The following is a 15,934-nucleotide window of genomic DNA, read 5'->3' on the forward strand; positions in this document are numbered from 1 at the left end:
CGGCCATTGAGCAGTGAGGGTTTTTTAGCGTGCCACACCTACTGTGACACGGGGCGTCTGTTTTTAAGGTCATCTCCGAGGACCCGTGGTATTCACACTTGATACCGAGTGTTTAGCAATTAAACAGGGAATTAACAAAATGGAATATAATGTAGTGATATCATGCTTCAATAGCTCTCTTATTCTGTTGTCTATTATCTTGGATATCAAATAAAACTAAGTAATATTTTGTGTGTAACGAGGAGGTGGGTTATTTTGCATCAAGCTCTGAGTTCACCGCTCTTTCAACAACTACAATTATTTTCATAATGACCGCTTTAAATTCAATCCACTGCACTACACCATATGCTCATATGTTAGATATTTCTACACTATGAGTGATAATTGATAGTCATAAGTAATTGGAACATATTCATATGAATTGATATTTGTTAACAAAAAATAAATAAACTATTAAAAACATATACGAAACCCGGCTTGATTTAAAGTCCCAATTTAGAAACGCTTTAAATTAAATGTTTGTGTTTAGCATGTAAAAAAAATTCAAATAATCATCAAAACCGGCATACATTTCCAGTATCTACACGTACGACTATTGGTATATGTGTACATGTACAAATAAAAAAAAACAACGATGACAGCTGAATCGTGCCCAATTGAGCAGAACTTTGGGAGATGCAATATACCCTTGCACTCTTTTAAAACTTAATCTTCTAAATGTGTGAAATACAATGCCCCTGAGAATGTTTACTGTCAAAACACGGGTGATACACAAAATCAGATAGATAAGAACGCGCACAAGTTCAGTAGTTGATATATAAGTTGAATACAGGTGAACAAAATCGGAAGAAAAAGAACCATTATTAAAATATATGTAATAAACAATGTAATTTACTGATTTTTCCTTTCAGATCGGAACTTTCCATTTCTCTGTTAGTGTTAATTACAAATAATTGTTTCTAGACAAGGAACTGTTTATGAACTCCAGATGAAGGAGCTTTCAGTTTTATTGTCTTCGGTTTGCTCGGCAAACCACTGCCTACTTTCCAGACAGAATGACATTGCGATAAATTTTCACCCTCTCTGGACAGACATATAGCTCTTTTTCTGCTTTAAAATCAACAGCTTTATGTTCTCCTTCAAATATACTGTCTTTCCTCGATTCCTAAAAATAGCTTCTTTAACAAAACGAATAAAGCTTTCGGAAAGTATCGTACTTTTTCATTAGATTTAATATACGATCCCGATAGTTTCCGAAGCTACACGATAAACGATTTTCACGATAAACGGAAAACCTGATACACGCATAATACGATACACGATAGACCTGATAAACGTAAAACACGATACAAAACGGAAAACCTGATACACGATAGGATAGGATACACGCACGATACGATAGGATACACGCACGATAGAACACGATAGGAATGTCAAGAATAACGTTGCGGGTACTGTAGCAAGAAATAGTTTTGAATTAATATAAAAATGAATTTAGTGTGATAGAACCTGCATATATTATTAATATGATTATAATGATTTTAAGGATGATAATTTGTCATGTTGCAGGAAATATGCAATATGTAAATCCCCATTATCATACATACTGTAGTAAATGCACATATATAAATTGTACATGGGTTCCGAAGTCAAATGGCGAATGTTAGCACAAGGGTAAATGTTAACATTTACAGGCGGCATGTGGAATAGGTCTTAAAAAGATTGTTGACAGACAGTTGTTCTATGGTATACTTATTGGTTTTGATGGTCAAAATCCAGCCGAAATTTAAGCAGGGGGGGGGGGACAAGATGTTTAAAACAACGAAACACTGTACATACTTAAAAACTGAAGTGAATACACGTGTAGTGTGTTTACATACATTATTTTTCCAACTTGCCTTTCTTCAGAAATACCATTTACGGTCTTAAGGAGTGATTTAAAGGGATCGCCACTGAAAAACCCAAGAAATTTATCAAATCGAAGTGAAACAATATTTCGACACAATATGTGGAATATTGATTGATTGGGGTTTTACGCCGTTTGGGCAATATGTCAGCCATTTTACGGCGGTTAACTAATTCAATTATGTTTGGTTGTGAGTGTTTGAGTTTCCCTGACAATATGTGGAATAAAAACGCTATCTCTTGCCACTATAGTGGTAAGGGTGTTTGCTTCGCAAGTCGCAACAGGGACGAAATGTGCATGATATTCTTTGTGCACAAAACACACGGTGGGATAGGGGGGGGGGGTATGTTTTGCTGACGGACTGTCAACTGTACTGCATGCTCTCGCTTTGATCCGACTTCCATCTTGACATTTTTAAACATCTAATTGAAAACAAGTGCATTTTTCACTGGATTAAGAAACAACGGAGGGTTAAATTTGATAACGATGTACATATGTATACTAAGTATTTCAGAAATAAAGTACGCATTTTCGTCCGCCCACTCATCAGCATTTATTCAAAGACGAGAGATCTAGACATCACGTGTCGACAGGAACGAGGGTAGAAAGTCGTGAATGTTGAAAACGCTAGGTAGAATAGAAAATGCTTCATTGTTCAGAATAGTTGTTCCTGACATACAAAGCGATACAAATGAAATACCAGACCAGACTTGATTCCGGTGATATGTATAGATTAACCAAATTCTATTTTTATACTTTTTATTAGTCTCCTACCGACGAAGTCGAAGGGGACTTGAGGTTTGCGCTCTGTCCGTCAGTCCTGCAAATCAGTTTTCCGGAATTTTTTTTATGTGCTTGCAGATATTCGTTTGATATTTGGCACATTGCTTTGCCATAACAAGTTACAGATCAAGTTTGATTTTCGTCGTGGTTCGTTGATTTTTCACCATGTTATGGCCCTTGGACTTAGAAAAATGGCATGAATTATCAGTTTCCCGAAATTTTTATATGTGCTTGCAGATATTCATTTGATATTTAGTACATATCTTTGCCATAAGAACTTACAGATCAAGTTCGAATTTCGTCTCAGTCCATTGATTTTTATACGCCCGTCTTAAGACGGGACGTATTATGGTATGGCGTTCATGTCCGTCCGTCTGTCTGTTAGCTTTTTCGTGTCCGACCCGTAACTTAAATACTACAAGGCCTAGAATCATCAAACTTTGTCTGTAGATACATCTTGGGTAGAATGTGTGTCGCACATTAAAACCAGGTCACTGTGACTTTTCATTAAGAAGATATCCGTCTGTCCGTCCGTCTGTTAGCTTTTTCGTGTCCGACCCGTAACTTAAATACTACAAGGCCTAGAATCATCAAACTTTGTCTGTAGATACATCTTGGGTAGAAGGTGTGTCGCACATTAAAACCAGGTCACTGTGACTTTTCATTAAGAAGATATCCGTCTGTCCGTCCGTCTGTTAGCTTTTTCGTATCCGACCTGTAACTTAAATACTACAAGGCCTAGAATCATCAAACGTTGTCTGTAGATACATCTTGGGTAGAATGTGTGTCGCACATTAAAACCAGGTCACTGTGACTTTTCATTAAGAAGATATCCGTCTGTCCGTCCGTCTGTTAGCTTTTTCGTGTCCGACCCGTAACTTAAATACTACAAGGCCTAGAATCATCAAACTTTGTCTATAAATACATCTTGGGTAGAAGGTGTGTCGCACATTAAAACCAGGTCACTGTGACTTTTCATTAAGAAGATATCCGTCTGTCCGTCCGTCTGTTAGCTTTTTCGTATCCGACCTGTAACTTAAATACTACAAGGCCTAGAATCATCAAACGTTGTCTGTAGATACATCTTGGGTAGAATGTGTGTCGCACATTAAAACCAGGTCACTGTGACTTTTCATTAAGAAGATATCCGTCTGTCCGTCCGTCTGTTAGCTTTTTCGTGTCCGACCCGTAACTTAAATACTACAAGGCCTAGAATCATCAAACTTTGTCTATAAATACATCTTGGGTAGAAGGTGTGTCGCACATTAAAACCAGGTCACTGTGACTTTTCATTAAGAAGATATGGCCATATATGGCAAAAACTTGTCCGGCTCATAACTTGAAAACTATTAGACCTAGAATCACCAAAATTGGTCAACTAATGCATCTTAGGTAGAAGGTGTGTCGCATCTTACTTTAAGGTCACTGTGACATTTAATTTAAGGTGATATAAAAAAATGTTTTAATGGGTACAATCTATACTGTTAACAATATGTGACGGGCGTATCATGTGCCGTGGCGGTGCACTTTATTCACTAAGTTATGACACTTGAGATAAAATGTGTCAATTGTGAAAAAATGCGTGTCTGCAAACACAACCAAAAAAAAAGTCTGAAAAAGTGATAATTCACATTATTTTTCCAAGTCCAAGGGCCGTAGCTGAGCCAAAAATCACAAAGTTGAAAACTTGATCTATAACTTGTTATGGCAAAACAGTGTACCAGATAGCAAAATAATATCTGCAAGCACAACAACGAAACAGGTACGGAAAACTGATCATTCATGCTATTTTTCTAAGTTCAAGGGCCATAATTTATTGAAAAATCAACGAACCAAGACTAAATTTAATAATCTGTAACTTGAGTTTTTATTGCGAAGTGTCCTCAAACATGTAGAATTTAGCTAATGGCGACTTCATGTATTTCAATAGTCATTCATCAAACAAACGTGACTACTTTTAATGGAACAGATTGATTGATTGAGTATTGTTTAACGTCCCCCTCGATAATATTTCACTCATATGGAGACGTCACCACTGCCGGTGAAGGGCTGTAAAATTTAGGCCTATGCTCGGCGCTTATGGCCATTGCGCAAGGAGGGATCTTTATCGTGCCACACCTGCTGTGACACAGGGCCTCGGTTTTTGCGGTCTCATCAGAAGTGCCGCCCCATTTAGTCGCCTTTTACGACAAGCAACGGGTACTGAGGACCAATTCTAACCCAGATCCTCACGGGAGTAATGGAACAGAATTACTGGCCAAAGAAGTTTACAAACAATGCATGTACGAAATGTTATCAATGCTTGGACAATTTCCAATACGTCTGGTCACTTAGAATAACTACATGTAGTTTACATGTACATGATATCATAATTTGGAACAATCTTCTAATTTAGGTTTGCCATTATCAACAACGGAAAACCCTTTGTCCGGCCACGAAGGTAAGAATTTTTGTTTTATCTCAACAATGCATCTGGCAGATTTCTGTTAATACTTGAAAATTGCAATCTAAGTTTTCGGTTTGAAATACAATAAAACTTTTGTATTACAATATTAATACAATGTTAGGAATATAACGATTAGGACACTTGTTTCAAATGAATAAAATGAAAATCGTTTTCTTTCTTCCTACCGGATATGTACGGACATGGGCAGTACTTGAATGGCAAAAATCCGCAATGGCGTCGCCCAAGCGTGCAGGTTAATATAAATAAGCTCAGTTCTTGCAATGTATACATTTCTCAAATGACATTTAAAAAAATTTCATGATCGTACATATGCGAGAAAAGGGATACAAATTACAGCAGATTTCTTGAATTAAGTTATCTCTCGTTTTAAACGTAGAGGTGTTGTGGAAAATTTGCCTCAAACGAGACGTCCTCGTTTACTCTCAGTGAGGGATAGCAAGTTCTTCGCTTATTCGGACCAGCAGGAAGACTCCACAGGGGAACAAAATCCACCAATTTTAATGCGAATACACCACATGAAGTGTCCAAAACAACTCACCATGGACGTATGTACCATGGAGGCTGCCATAGACGCATAGTAAAAACGGAAGTCTGTGTGAAGAAGGTGAATCGTAAACAACGGTTAGCGGAGAAAAGCTCCATCGATGTGTGAATGGTCATTGGGAGAGCGATTTTCTCTGATAATTCTACATACATGTATGACTGTCAAAAGATGAGGCGGATTTCCCAGAATGGGTCTGCCACCGTCCCAAGAAAGAATCTCTTATGATTTGGGGATGCCTAACATATTACGGTGTTGGCACAATACAAATGGTAGTAATGAAACGATTGTCGCCGACAGTTGACGGTTTTTGACCCGTCGATTCCGATTACTGATTTCATTTTTGTCCCCCACCGCAACACGGTGGGGGACATAGAAATACCGGTGTCCGTGCGTCCGTCCCACTTCAGTTTGTGGACGCAACTCCTCAGAAACCGCTCAACAGATTTTGTTCATATTTTGTAGGATTGTTAGTCACAATGTGTAGTTGATCATATTTCGCTGCCATTTTGATTCAACAACTTTGACAGGAGTTATGGGACTTTCTTGAATTTGTACATGTTACACTATAGGAACACTTTGTGGACGCATCTCCTCTGAAACCGCTCAATGGATTTTGTTCATATTTTGTGGGATTGTTAGTCACCATGTGTAGTTGATCATATTGTGCTACCATTTTGATTCGACAAATTTTATAGGAGTTATTGGACTTTGATGATTTTGTACATAGTACACTATAGGAACACTGGACGCAACTCCTCCGAAACCGCTCACCAGATTTCATTCAAATTTTGTAGGATTGTTAGTCACCATATGTAGTTGATCATATTGCGCCGCCATTTTGATTCGCCAATTTTACAGGAGTTAAGGGACTTTTGTGCTTCAACTTTTTTTGCGGCGGTGGGGGACATGGCTACGTGTAGCAGTCTTGTTCATACTTGATTGTCGCCCAAAACAAACCCACTATTGACTACGTATGCGTTAAACGAATCAGCTTCTGTAGTTCGATGGGCGCCACGATACATACATTGTAGCCTTGCTTTCCCCAGACTCCCGCTCTCGCGGCTTTGCACTAGCGAGAGTCTGGTACGATTCCTATTTTGATTTTGTGAGCAGTTGAGGGCGTTAAACCAAAACAATAACAATGACTACTCCTGCTAAGGATACATGTCTTTCTGTTCGTTACAAACAAACATAGATATTTTATTGTTTGTTGAACCAGTATGTGTTTTAGTATTGATAAATGTAGGTCTTTCAGTTGAAAATTTTAATTTCGCTGTTGTAAACAAACTTTCACAATTGCTTCGAATTTAGTTCCTCCACGTTTCGGAAACAATGCCGATTTCTCGGTAAGCCTCGATTAATATCACAAAATTAAAATAGAAATTGCACCAGATTCTCGCTCGTGTAAAATCTCCATATGAGTGAAATATTCTTGAGTGGGACATTAAACAATATAAAATCAATCACTCATATGGAGACGTCACCATCGCTGGTGAAGGGCTGCAAACCAGAGCCTATCGGTTGTGGAGCGAGCGCCCTCACCACTGGACTTCCGAAGCCAGTGTGATTAAATATAAATTTACCAGTGTTTATTGCGATAACATATAAAATCACTTAATTTTTGTAAACTTTTATCATTATTGTTTTAGTTCCAACTCTTCTGAAGTATTGCTCTAGTAACCATCACTGTCACTGCATCCAGGGTGTTCCAATGTGTCACAACAGCCATTGCGTCTGTCTCTTCTCCGTGCACTATGGGATTGATGTGAGTTGGTCTTTGTAATACTGTAGAAAAGTTCAATTTGATAAAATATACATTAATCTCAGTGAGTCCTGATGTGGCCTTGACTTAAAAACTTGCTCTTTCAAATTATTTTACCTTTGTAACTAATGTAGTTTGGAAGTTTAACATTACTCATGATTGATTTAACACTTGTGTACGTCGACAGTTTTCTACTTCTCCATCCAATTCCACGAGTAAGATATTACCAGTCATACTTGTCACACAGCGTACTAAGGACTAGAAAATGTTTTATAACCTTTAGCCAGTTGTTCAGCCAAGTTAAGATTCGCTAGCATTTAATAAAAAGAAAATACAGGCCACAAAGTAATGGAGATTTAATAGAGACGCATACTTCGAAAACCTATGGCAATTCTAATATTCATCAACAGCATAAAAGAAGATGTGTTCTTAATACTTCAATGCCCTTAAAAGAGCATATACTGATGAAAGGCTCTACACAATATGATATACATATATACGATATCACTAAAGTGGACCACCCTAAAGTCAAAACCCTGGGATTGTTATATCAGTAAACTTTAAAATGTCCTTCAAATGTCGACAGGGGATGCTTACTTCTCCTAAGCACCTGATCCCATCTCTGGTGTGTCCAGGGGTCCGTGTTTGCCCAACTATCTATTTTGCATTACTTATAGGACTTCACCTTTCATGATAAAGACAACAATCACTATAATAATTTTGGATCCACCCTGAAACGAAACCCTTCCCCCTAGTATCATGGAATTTACAATTTTGGTAAAGGACCACCTACTCCTTCTAAATATTCATTTAGTATCAATAGCCTTTAAGCAAATATTATATCCTTGTTTGCATATATTCACTATATATACCAAGTTTGACACAGCCCAGGAGTCAGAACCTCTACCCCGGGGATCATGACATTTACAGTTTTGGTAGAGGCCTTTTCCCTCTATATCATGATTTTTCCCCTAAAGATGTGCACTTATAGAGAAGACTTTTAAAAATTGGTCAATTTTTACCCTGCCCCTAAGGCCTCGGTAGTACTGAAATTTACAATGTATGTCCTACTTGTCCCGAAGATGCTTCATACCAAATTTGAAAGGAATTGGTATAGTAATTATGAGGAAGAAGGTAAAAAAGTTCTATTTTTCACACGTTTATTAACTGACCATTTCGGCCCTACCCCTGGGATCATCAAATTTACAATGCCGGTAAAGGACTACCTGTTCTATATAAATATTTATTTCGTATCATTAGCAATAAAGAAGTTATGGGCCACCTTGATACCACAACACCTACTCCTGGGATCATAAATTTTACAATTTTAGTAAAGGATTACCTACTATTTCTAGATATCCATTTAGTATCAATAGCACTAAAGGAGATGTTATTTAAGTGTTTCACACATAAACACTATATACCAAGTTTGACTCCGCCTTGGGGTCAGAACCTATACCCCTAGGATCATGAAATTAACAATTTTGGTAGAGGATTTTCTACTCTACATCATAATGTATTAAGGTTTTCTTACACGTGTGCTTTTAGGGAAGAAAATATTTTAAAATTGGTCAATTTTTGGCACAGGTTTGCCCCTTCCCTAATGTCCCAGGGTGCAGGAGTCCTGAAAATTACAATCAATACCTCCCTTGTCCCAATGATGTTTCATACCATTTGAAAGGAATTGGAATGATAGTTGTCAAGAAGTTAAAAATGTTGTATTGTTTACACATTTAATAACTGACCATTTTGGCCCCACCCTGATACCAAAACCTCTACCCCTGGGATAATCAAATTTACAATTTTAGCAAAGGACTACCTGTTCTATCTAAATATTCATTTAATTTCAATTTAATATTAATAGCACTTAAAGCTGTATGGTCCGAATTACAATATTTTTTTTTCCATCTCGTAAAAACGCTAATAAATCATCGCACGTATGTAGTTATGAGGCTGTACGACATATTATAAATTATTTCACCTGTTTTAACCCAAATTATTTGATTTCAAATCGATGTTTACAAATAACCGCGTCACTCTGCCATTTCAAGTGACAATCACGTGACTAGTTCAAACTTTCATATCATCGGTGGTCTTATCTGTGTAAAGCTGTGTATTTTGTTATAACAGTACCGTACCATAAGTTTAATAGAAATAAAAATATCAAATAACTCTTAGTAATTCGTTGTTTTACGCTCTTTCAGCCTTGAAACTAGACAGTTGCGTATGAGTTAATATATCATGTTGGGATTCCCCTGACGCGCGTGGGTCTATTTATAGACGTCTATTATGGGATGATTTATATATGTACCCACTATATTTACTTTCTAAATAATATTCGCACTGTTTTCTTTTACATGCAGATGTTTTCAAGCATGTAATTAAGGGAAAGTTAATAACTTTATAAAGTAATTAATCTGTTTAAAGTTATTATGTACAAAAATAATACATGAACATCGGGTCATATAGCTTTAAGAAGATGATATTCAAATATTTCACACATAAACACTATATACCAAGTGTGGTCCTGGTCTGGGGTTAGAACCCCTACCCCGTAGTTCATGATCTTTCTAAACATCTATTTAGTTTCAATATAGTATCAACAGAACTAAAGAAGATGTTATTTAAGTGTTTTACACAAACACTATATACCAAGGTTGGTCCCGCCTTAGGGTCAGAACCCCTAACCCGGAGATTTACAATTTTGGTAGAGGCCTTCCTGCTCTACATCATGATGTATTCAGTATTAGGATTTGTTTTATCTGGTATATTTGGAGAAGCACAAATTTTTGTTACATAGATAACTTTTCTTTCTAGATGCTTTACGATGTTGATAAAAATGACCGAGTAGAAAGCAAGTGCAGAAGTATATGCCAAAATCATTTAGTAGTCTCTATCCCAGAACTAGGGTGATGATTGTAAGAGTTTTGATTTCAAAGGCCAAGATTCCCTTCCATACAGTACATATAAAGCTAAAAACACTGGTAAATGTTTGCCTTGGTTTTCACCTTCAGGTACTTTTACTTTTGTCTCAGGTGTATATAGTGGTAATGTTTCTGACAGGTATATTACAAAACATTCTACTTTTCTTGAATTGGTTGAGGAAGATGATATTATGGCCGATAGGGGGTTTACAATCAGAGATTTGTTAACAAAAACGAAAGCCACTCTTAATATGCCTCCATTTACTAGAAAATGTACATGGGGCAAAAGGAAAAGATTAAATGTGAATGAAATAAATCAAACCAGGAAAATTGCAAAGCTGCGAATACATGTTGAGCGAGTTATTCAACGCTTAAAACAGTTCAAGCTTTTGGGTACAACAATACCATGGCATCTGAAACCAGTTGTAAATCAGAAATGTATTTTGTGAATTTTAGGTACAGAAATTTACATGAAAAGTTCAATAATATAGATTGAATGGAATGGTCAATAATTACAATACAATTCAACTGCATCAAAAATGTGTTTTTTCCTTTGTTCTATTCTGGTCTTGGGATCACAGACTTCTCATAAAAAGAATTCTTCCAAACATTTCTCCCAGAACTCTATCAAATTCAATTCTTTCTACATGAATTTGGTGTTTACAAGTACATCACAATATAACAAATCTGCAACAGTAATATCCATACTTATAAGGGCATTTGATTTCTAACAATGTTTCTTTACAGCACTTGCAAGTAACAACACCATCTGGGCTTGCAGCAAAATGAAATGTTGGGTTTATCAAAAGACCCGGCACTTTTAAAGTGTGTCTCTCATTCTCCATTTTACATTGAATATCAAACAATTCTCTAGCTAATGATTGTCTCTTTCCCATTTAAAACATTGTTGTGACGTCAGTTCTTTGTCTTGACAGTACTTTATTTTTCATATTGTGCTGAACATAGTCCAGTGTTATTACGAGCAGGCCAATATTATGAGAAATACTGGACTGACAGTAAAAACCAGGAACAGAGACCACTCTTCGTTGTGCGAGAAAACTATTATTTATTAAATACAATATTGAAGGCGTGAAATATTCCAGTAAATTATACGAAATGAGTGTTTCATGTATAATCCGATTTTACTGTATATGAAATTGTTTAGGCACCACAGTTATAAATCCATGTCACAATCATTCATTTAGACACATGCACATTAAAGTCGCAAATTCACTGTTACATCTCGGCATTGATGTTTATTTCTTTTCCCGATCCAAAGGAAACACTTTCATTGAGCTTCACTTTCTTCGGCTTCTTCGGGGACAATGTGGACGGTTTCTGAATCAAATCACTTACACTCTGTAATTGTTCCTCGGAGGTCCGCTATAAGTTGCTCGTCAACACCCGCAGCATATAGGCGTGAAGCGGCAGTAGCCCGAAGAGAGTGATTTGTAAAAAAAAAAAAAAAAAAAAAAAAAAAAAAAAAAAAAAAAGGCAAAAAATCCTGCCTCTTTATATATTTTGGCCACAATCTGTTGCAGTTGATGTACCCCAGTAGGACGTCGTCGTACCATACATTCCCCTTAGGAGCGATTTTGGTCTTAGATATAATGCATTGCATTTTCCACTGCGGGGACTACAAATGATTAAAAAGAAATTTGTATACAACAAAATTAAAACAAACAAAATAAACAATGTGAAAAAAATTGTTAATATATGTATGTAAATTAGTAGAAATAATGAATAATCTTACCGCAATCTCATGTACTTTTCAATCATCTGACTCCATTTCTTCCAGGCACCCGGACTAAATGCTAAAAGAAGGCTGCGGCTTCTGTTTTTATACCAGTTATAGGCCAACGTGTCAGTATCATATTAGGGTTCCCAGAAAGGAATAAGGGAAATCAATGTTTTGTTTTATCTAAAAGATTCTTTCCGAACACCCTTTACGTACCCTCATTCACCCAAAAAAGAAAACCTGTTTTGTTGAGTATAGTCTTCAGACAATAGAAGCGTTCGAATCGCTTTCCATGAAGAACAAAACCCTGTTTTGAGGAGTATCGTATTATGACAATTAAAATGATGAGCTAACAGGTTTTTTTGTGTATTAAAGACAAGAGTTGACCTTGTGTACCATTAAAGTTTATGAATTCCTAATATATTAAATATTAAAAACAAATCAGAAACGAAAGGTGTAAATATATTTGTCTATACCAATGTATATTTGTACGTGGTGGGTTTTTTTTGAGTTTAAATGCATTTATTTTTAGATAGAACAATGTTTTAAGTAAGATACAAGACTCCGATGGTCTATTGGTAAGGGATACAAGACGAAGATGGTCTATTATGTCAGATACGGGACTGACACGAGCCGCGTAGCGGCGAGTGATCAGTCCCGTATCTGACACAATAGACCATCGAGTCTTGTATCTTACTTAAAACATTGTTCTATCTAAAAACAAATGCATTTAAACGCACACAAAAAAAACCCCACATACAAATAATCATTGGTATAGACAAATATATTTACACCTTTCGTTTCTGATTTGTTTTTAATAATTTTGATATATCAGGAATTCATAAACTTTAATGGCACACAAGGTCAAATCTTGTCTTTAATTCACAAAAAACTGTTAGCTCATCATTTCAATTGTCATAATACGGTACTCCTCAAAACAAGGTTTTGTTCTTCATGGAAAGCGATTCGAACGCTTCTATTGTCTGAAGACTGTACTCAACAAAACAGGTTTTCTTTTTTGGGTGAATGAGGGGACGTAAAGGGTGTTCGGAAAGAATGTTTTAGATAAAACAAAACATTGATTTCCTACGTTCCTTTCTGGGAACCCTCATAATATGATACTGACACGTAGGCTTATAACTGGTATAAAAACAGAAGCCGCATCCCTCTTTTAGCATTTAGTCCGGGTGCCTTGAAGAAATGGACTCGGATGATGACTACCCTCTTACTCAAAATAAATTTCGCGATACTACTACGGATTTAGCAGACGAGAATTCTGATGCTATTTTGAATGATATTCTGGATTTAGAGGAAGAAAGAAGGAAGAAACCAAATTTTAAATTGAACTTTGACCTTAAAAGTGACTGTTTTTCTGATATATCAGATGGAGACAATGACCTCTTAGTTCAGGCCTCACAGGAAATAGAGAAAGTGGACAATTTCGAGCGATTTGCATTGCCTTTTCAGGAACACGATGTACAAGACTTTGTTTTGAACTCCAAACCTGTCAATACCATTAACAAGACACGTTGGGCAGTGAGCGTCTTTAATTCTTGGGAAAACGCGTGGAAATGGCACGGCGAACTTCTGACTATGTCAAATGAACATTTGAATTCGGCATTGAAATTCTTTATTCTTGAAGTACGAAATAAGACAGGAAAAGAGTACTATATCACTGCAGCATCATTTGAGAGCAAATAAAAGATTCGTCAGGTCATCTGCGATTCGCAACTACAAACACACCTCCGATGATCAATTACAGAGTGTTAGTGATTTAATTCAGAAACCGTCCACAGTGTCCCCGCCGGAGCCGAAAAAAGTGAAGCTCAATGAAAGTGTTTCCTTTGGATCGAGAAAAGAAATAAACATCACTGCCGGGGATGTAACAGTGAATTTGTGACTTTAATGTGCATGTGTTTAAATTAATGATTGTGACATGGATTTATAACTGTGGTGCCTTAACGATTTCATATCCGGATTATATCGGATTATTCAAGAAACACTCATTTCGTATAATTTACTGGAATATTTCATGCCTTGAATATTGTATTTGATAAATAATAAATATGCTTTCTCGAACAACAAAGAGTGGTCTTTGTTCCTGGTTTTTACTGTCAGTCCAGTATTTCTCATAATATTGGCCTGCTCTTAATAATACTGGACTGCTCTTAATAATACTGGACTATGTTCAGTACAGTATGAAAAATAAAGTACTGTCAAAACAATGAACTGACGTCACAACAATGTTTTAATATCAGATACGGGACTGATCACTCGCCGCTACGCGGCTCGTGCCAGTCCCGTATCTGACATAATAGACCATCTTCGTCTTGTATCCCTTACATAAATGGCAGGAGTTGAAACATCTACTTTGTCAGGAAAATTTATTTTAACAATAGAATCATTGTGACAGTCTCCTCTGTATTTCACAATACTATACACAATTGATGCTGTAACCCTACCTACTCTATACTTATACCAGTTGATATCCTCACATCTCGCCCTGGGGAACTAGGGGTGGGACAAAACTGCCCAAAATTAACCAATTTTCAAAAATCTCCTCAAGAACTGTTCAGTCTAAGAAAGACTAAATGCACAGTGATGTAGAGCAAGAGGGCCTCTACCAAAATTGTAACTTATACATGTATAATCGCCAGTCTAGGGGTTCTGACCCCAGGGTGGGACCAAACTTGGTATATAGTGTTTATGTGTAAAACCCTTAACTAACATCTTTAGTGCTATTGATACTAAATTGAAAGTAAATAGATATGTAGAAAGAACAGGTAGTCCTTTACCAAAATTGTAAATTTGATGATCCCAGGGGTAGGGGTTTTGGTATCAGGGTGGGGCCAAATGGTGAACAATATACATTTTTAACCTCTTGATAGCTATCATTCCAATTCTTTTCAAATTTGGTAAGAAGTATCTTTGGGACAAGGGAGACATAAATTGTAAATTTCAGGATTCCTGCACCCTTGGGGTTTACCGGTTTACCCAAATGCGCCGGATCGTTAGAATCAGGCATGCTACATGTATTTAAATGAAGGTAGCGTCATCACATACATGTAGCAGTCGATAAATCCCGGTTGAGATAAACGCACAGTGTACACGAGTAAGCGAACTTTCCCCGATGACATTCAGTTTAATCTCGGGCATACATTTTTTGCGTGGACCGCAGGGTCAATGCACTTATAAGCTCCTAACACACTGTTTTTAGTTTTATATTTATATTTGCAGGGTGATTCTGGGAATCAGAGTGTGACTGAGAGTCTCCCAGAAACAGTATCCAAAGAAGACGATAACGAATCTGCTTAACTCAGATACATTAAAAATAACGTCTTGTGCGCATGTCTGAGTCATTTGTTCATCCTCAAATAAGTGCATTATTTCAAACTGATTACTTATACAATTGCATTCTGCAAAATACACTCAGTCTTTTTTATATATGCTATTCTGTTATTGCAGATCTGCTGTCGAAATAAATTTTTTAATCACAAGTATATGTAATTAAAAGGACATCAACATTTATATTTTCATTCAAGTATCCAATATCATTCGCACATACATTACACTGCGTTTTGGTACATATCTAGTCTACTTTGGGGTGCAATTATGATTGTCGATCTAGTTTGCCATATCAATATATCATTAGGTCAAATGCTGCCTGACGTGTTTCATGCCGATTGTTAGGCCGTTCTACTCCTAGGCACCTGATCCAACCTCTGGTATATTAAGGGGTTCGTGTTGCCAAACTTTCTATTTTGTATTGCTTATAGGAGTTATGAGATTAATCACTGTTCGTTATCTTTA

General features: G+C 36.7%; 1 protein-coding gene across 2 annotated transcripts in view; it reads left to right on the top strand.

Moving 5' to 3' along the window:
• The window catches only part of LOC125674988 (uncharacterized), a 37,927-nt gene extending 22,460 nt beyond the window's left edge, over positions 1-15,467 (top strand). For both annotated transcript variants that reach the window (XM_048912451.2, XM_048912457.2), the window contains 3 exons: positions 5,085-5,129; positions 7,350-7,465; positions 15,362-15,467. In XM_048912451.2, the coding sequence (XP_048768408.2) occupies positions 5,085-5,129; positions 7,350-7,465; positions 15,362-15,439 (239 nt within the window). In that variant the 3' untranslated portion in view covers positions 15,440-15,467. The remainder of the gene's footprint in view (positions 1-5,084; positions 5,130-7,349; positions 7,466-15,361) is intronic.
• The last annotated feature ends 467 nt before the right edge of the window (positions 15,468-15,934 follow it).

The sequence above is a fragment of the Ostrea edulis genome, chromosome 1, assembly GCF_947568905.1.
Source record: "Ostrea edulis chromosome 1, xbOstEdul1.1, whole genome shotgun sequence".
NCBI classification, from domain to species: Eukaryota; Metazoa; Mollusca; class Bivalvia; order Ostreida; family Ostreidae; genus Ostrea; species Ostrea edulis.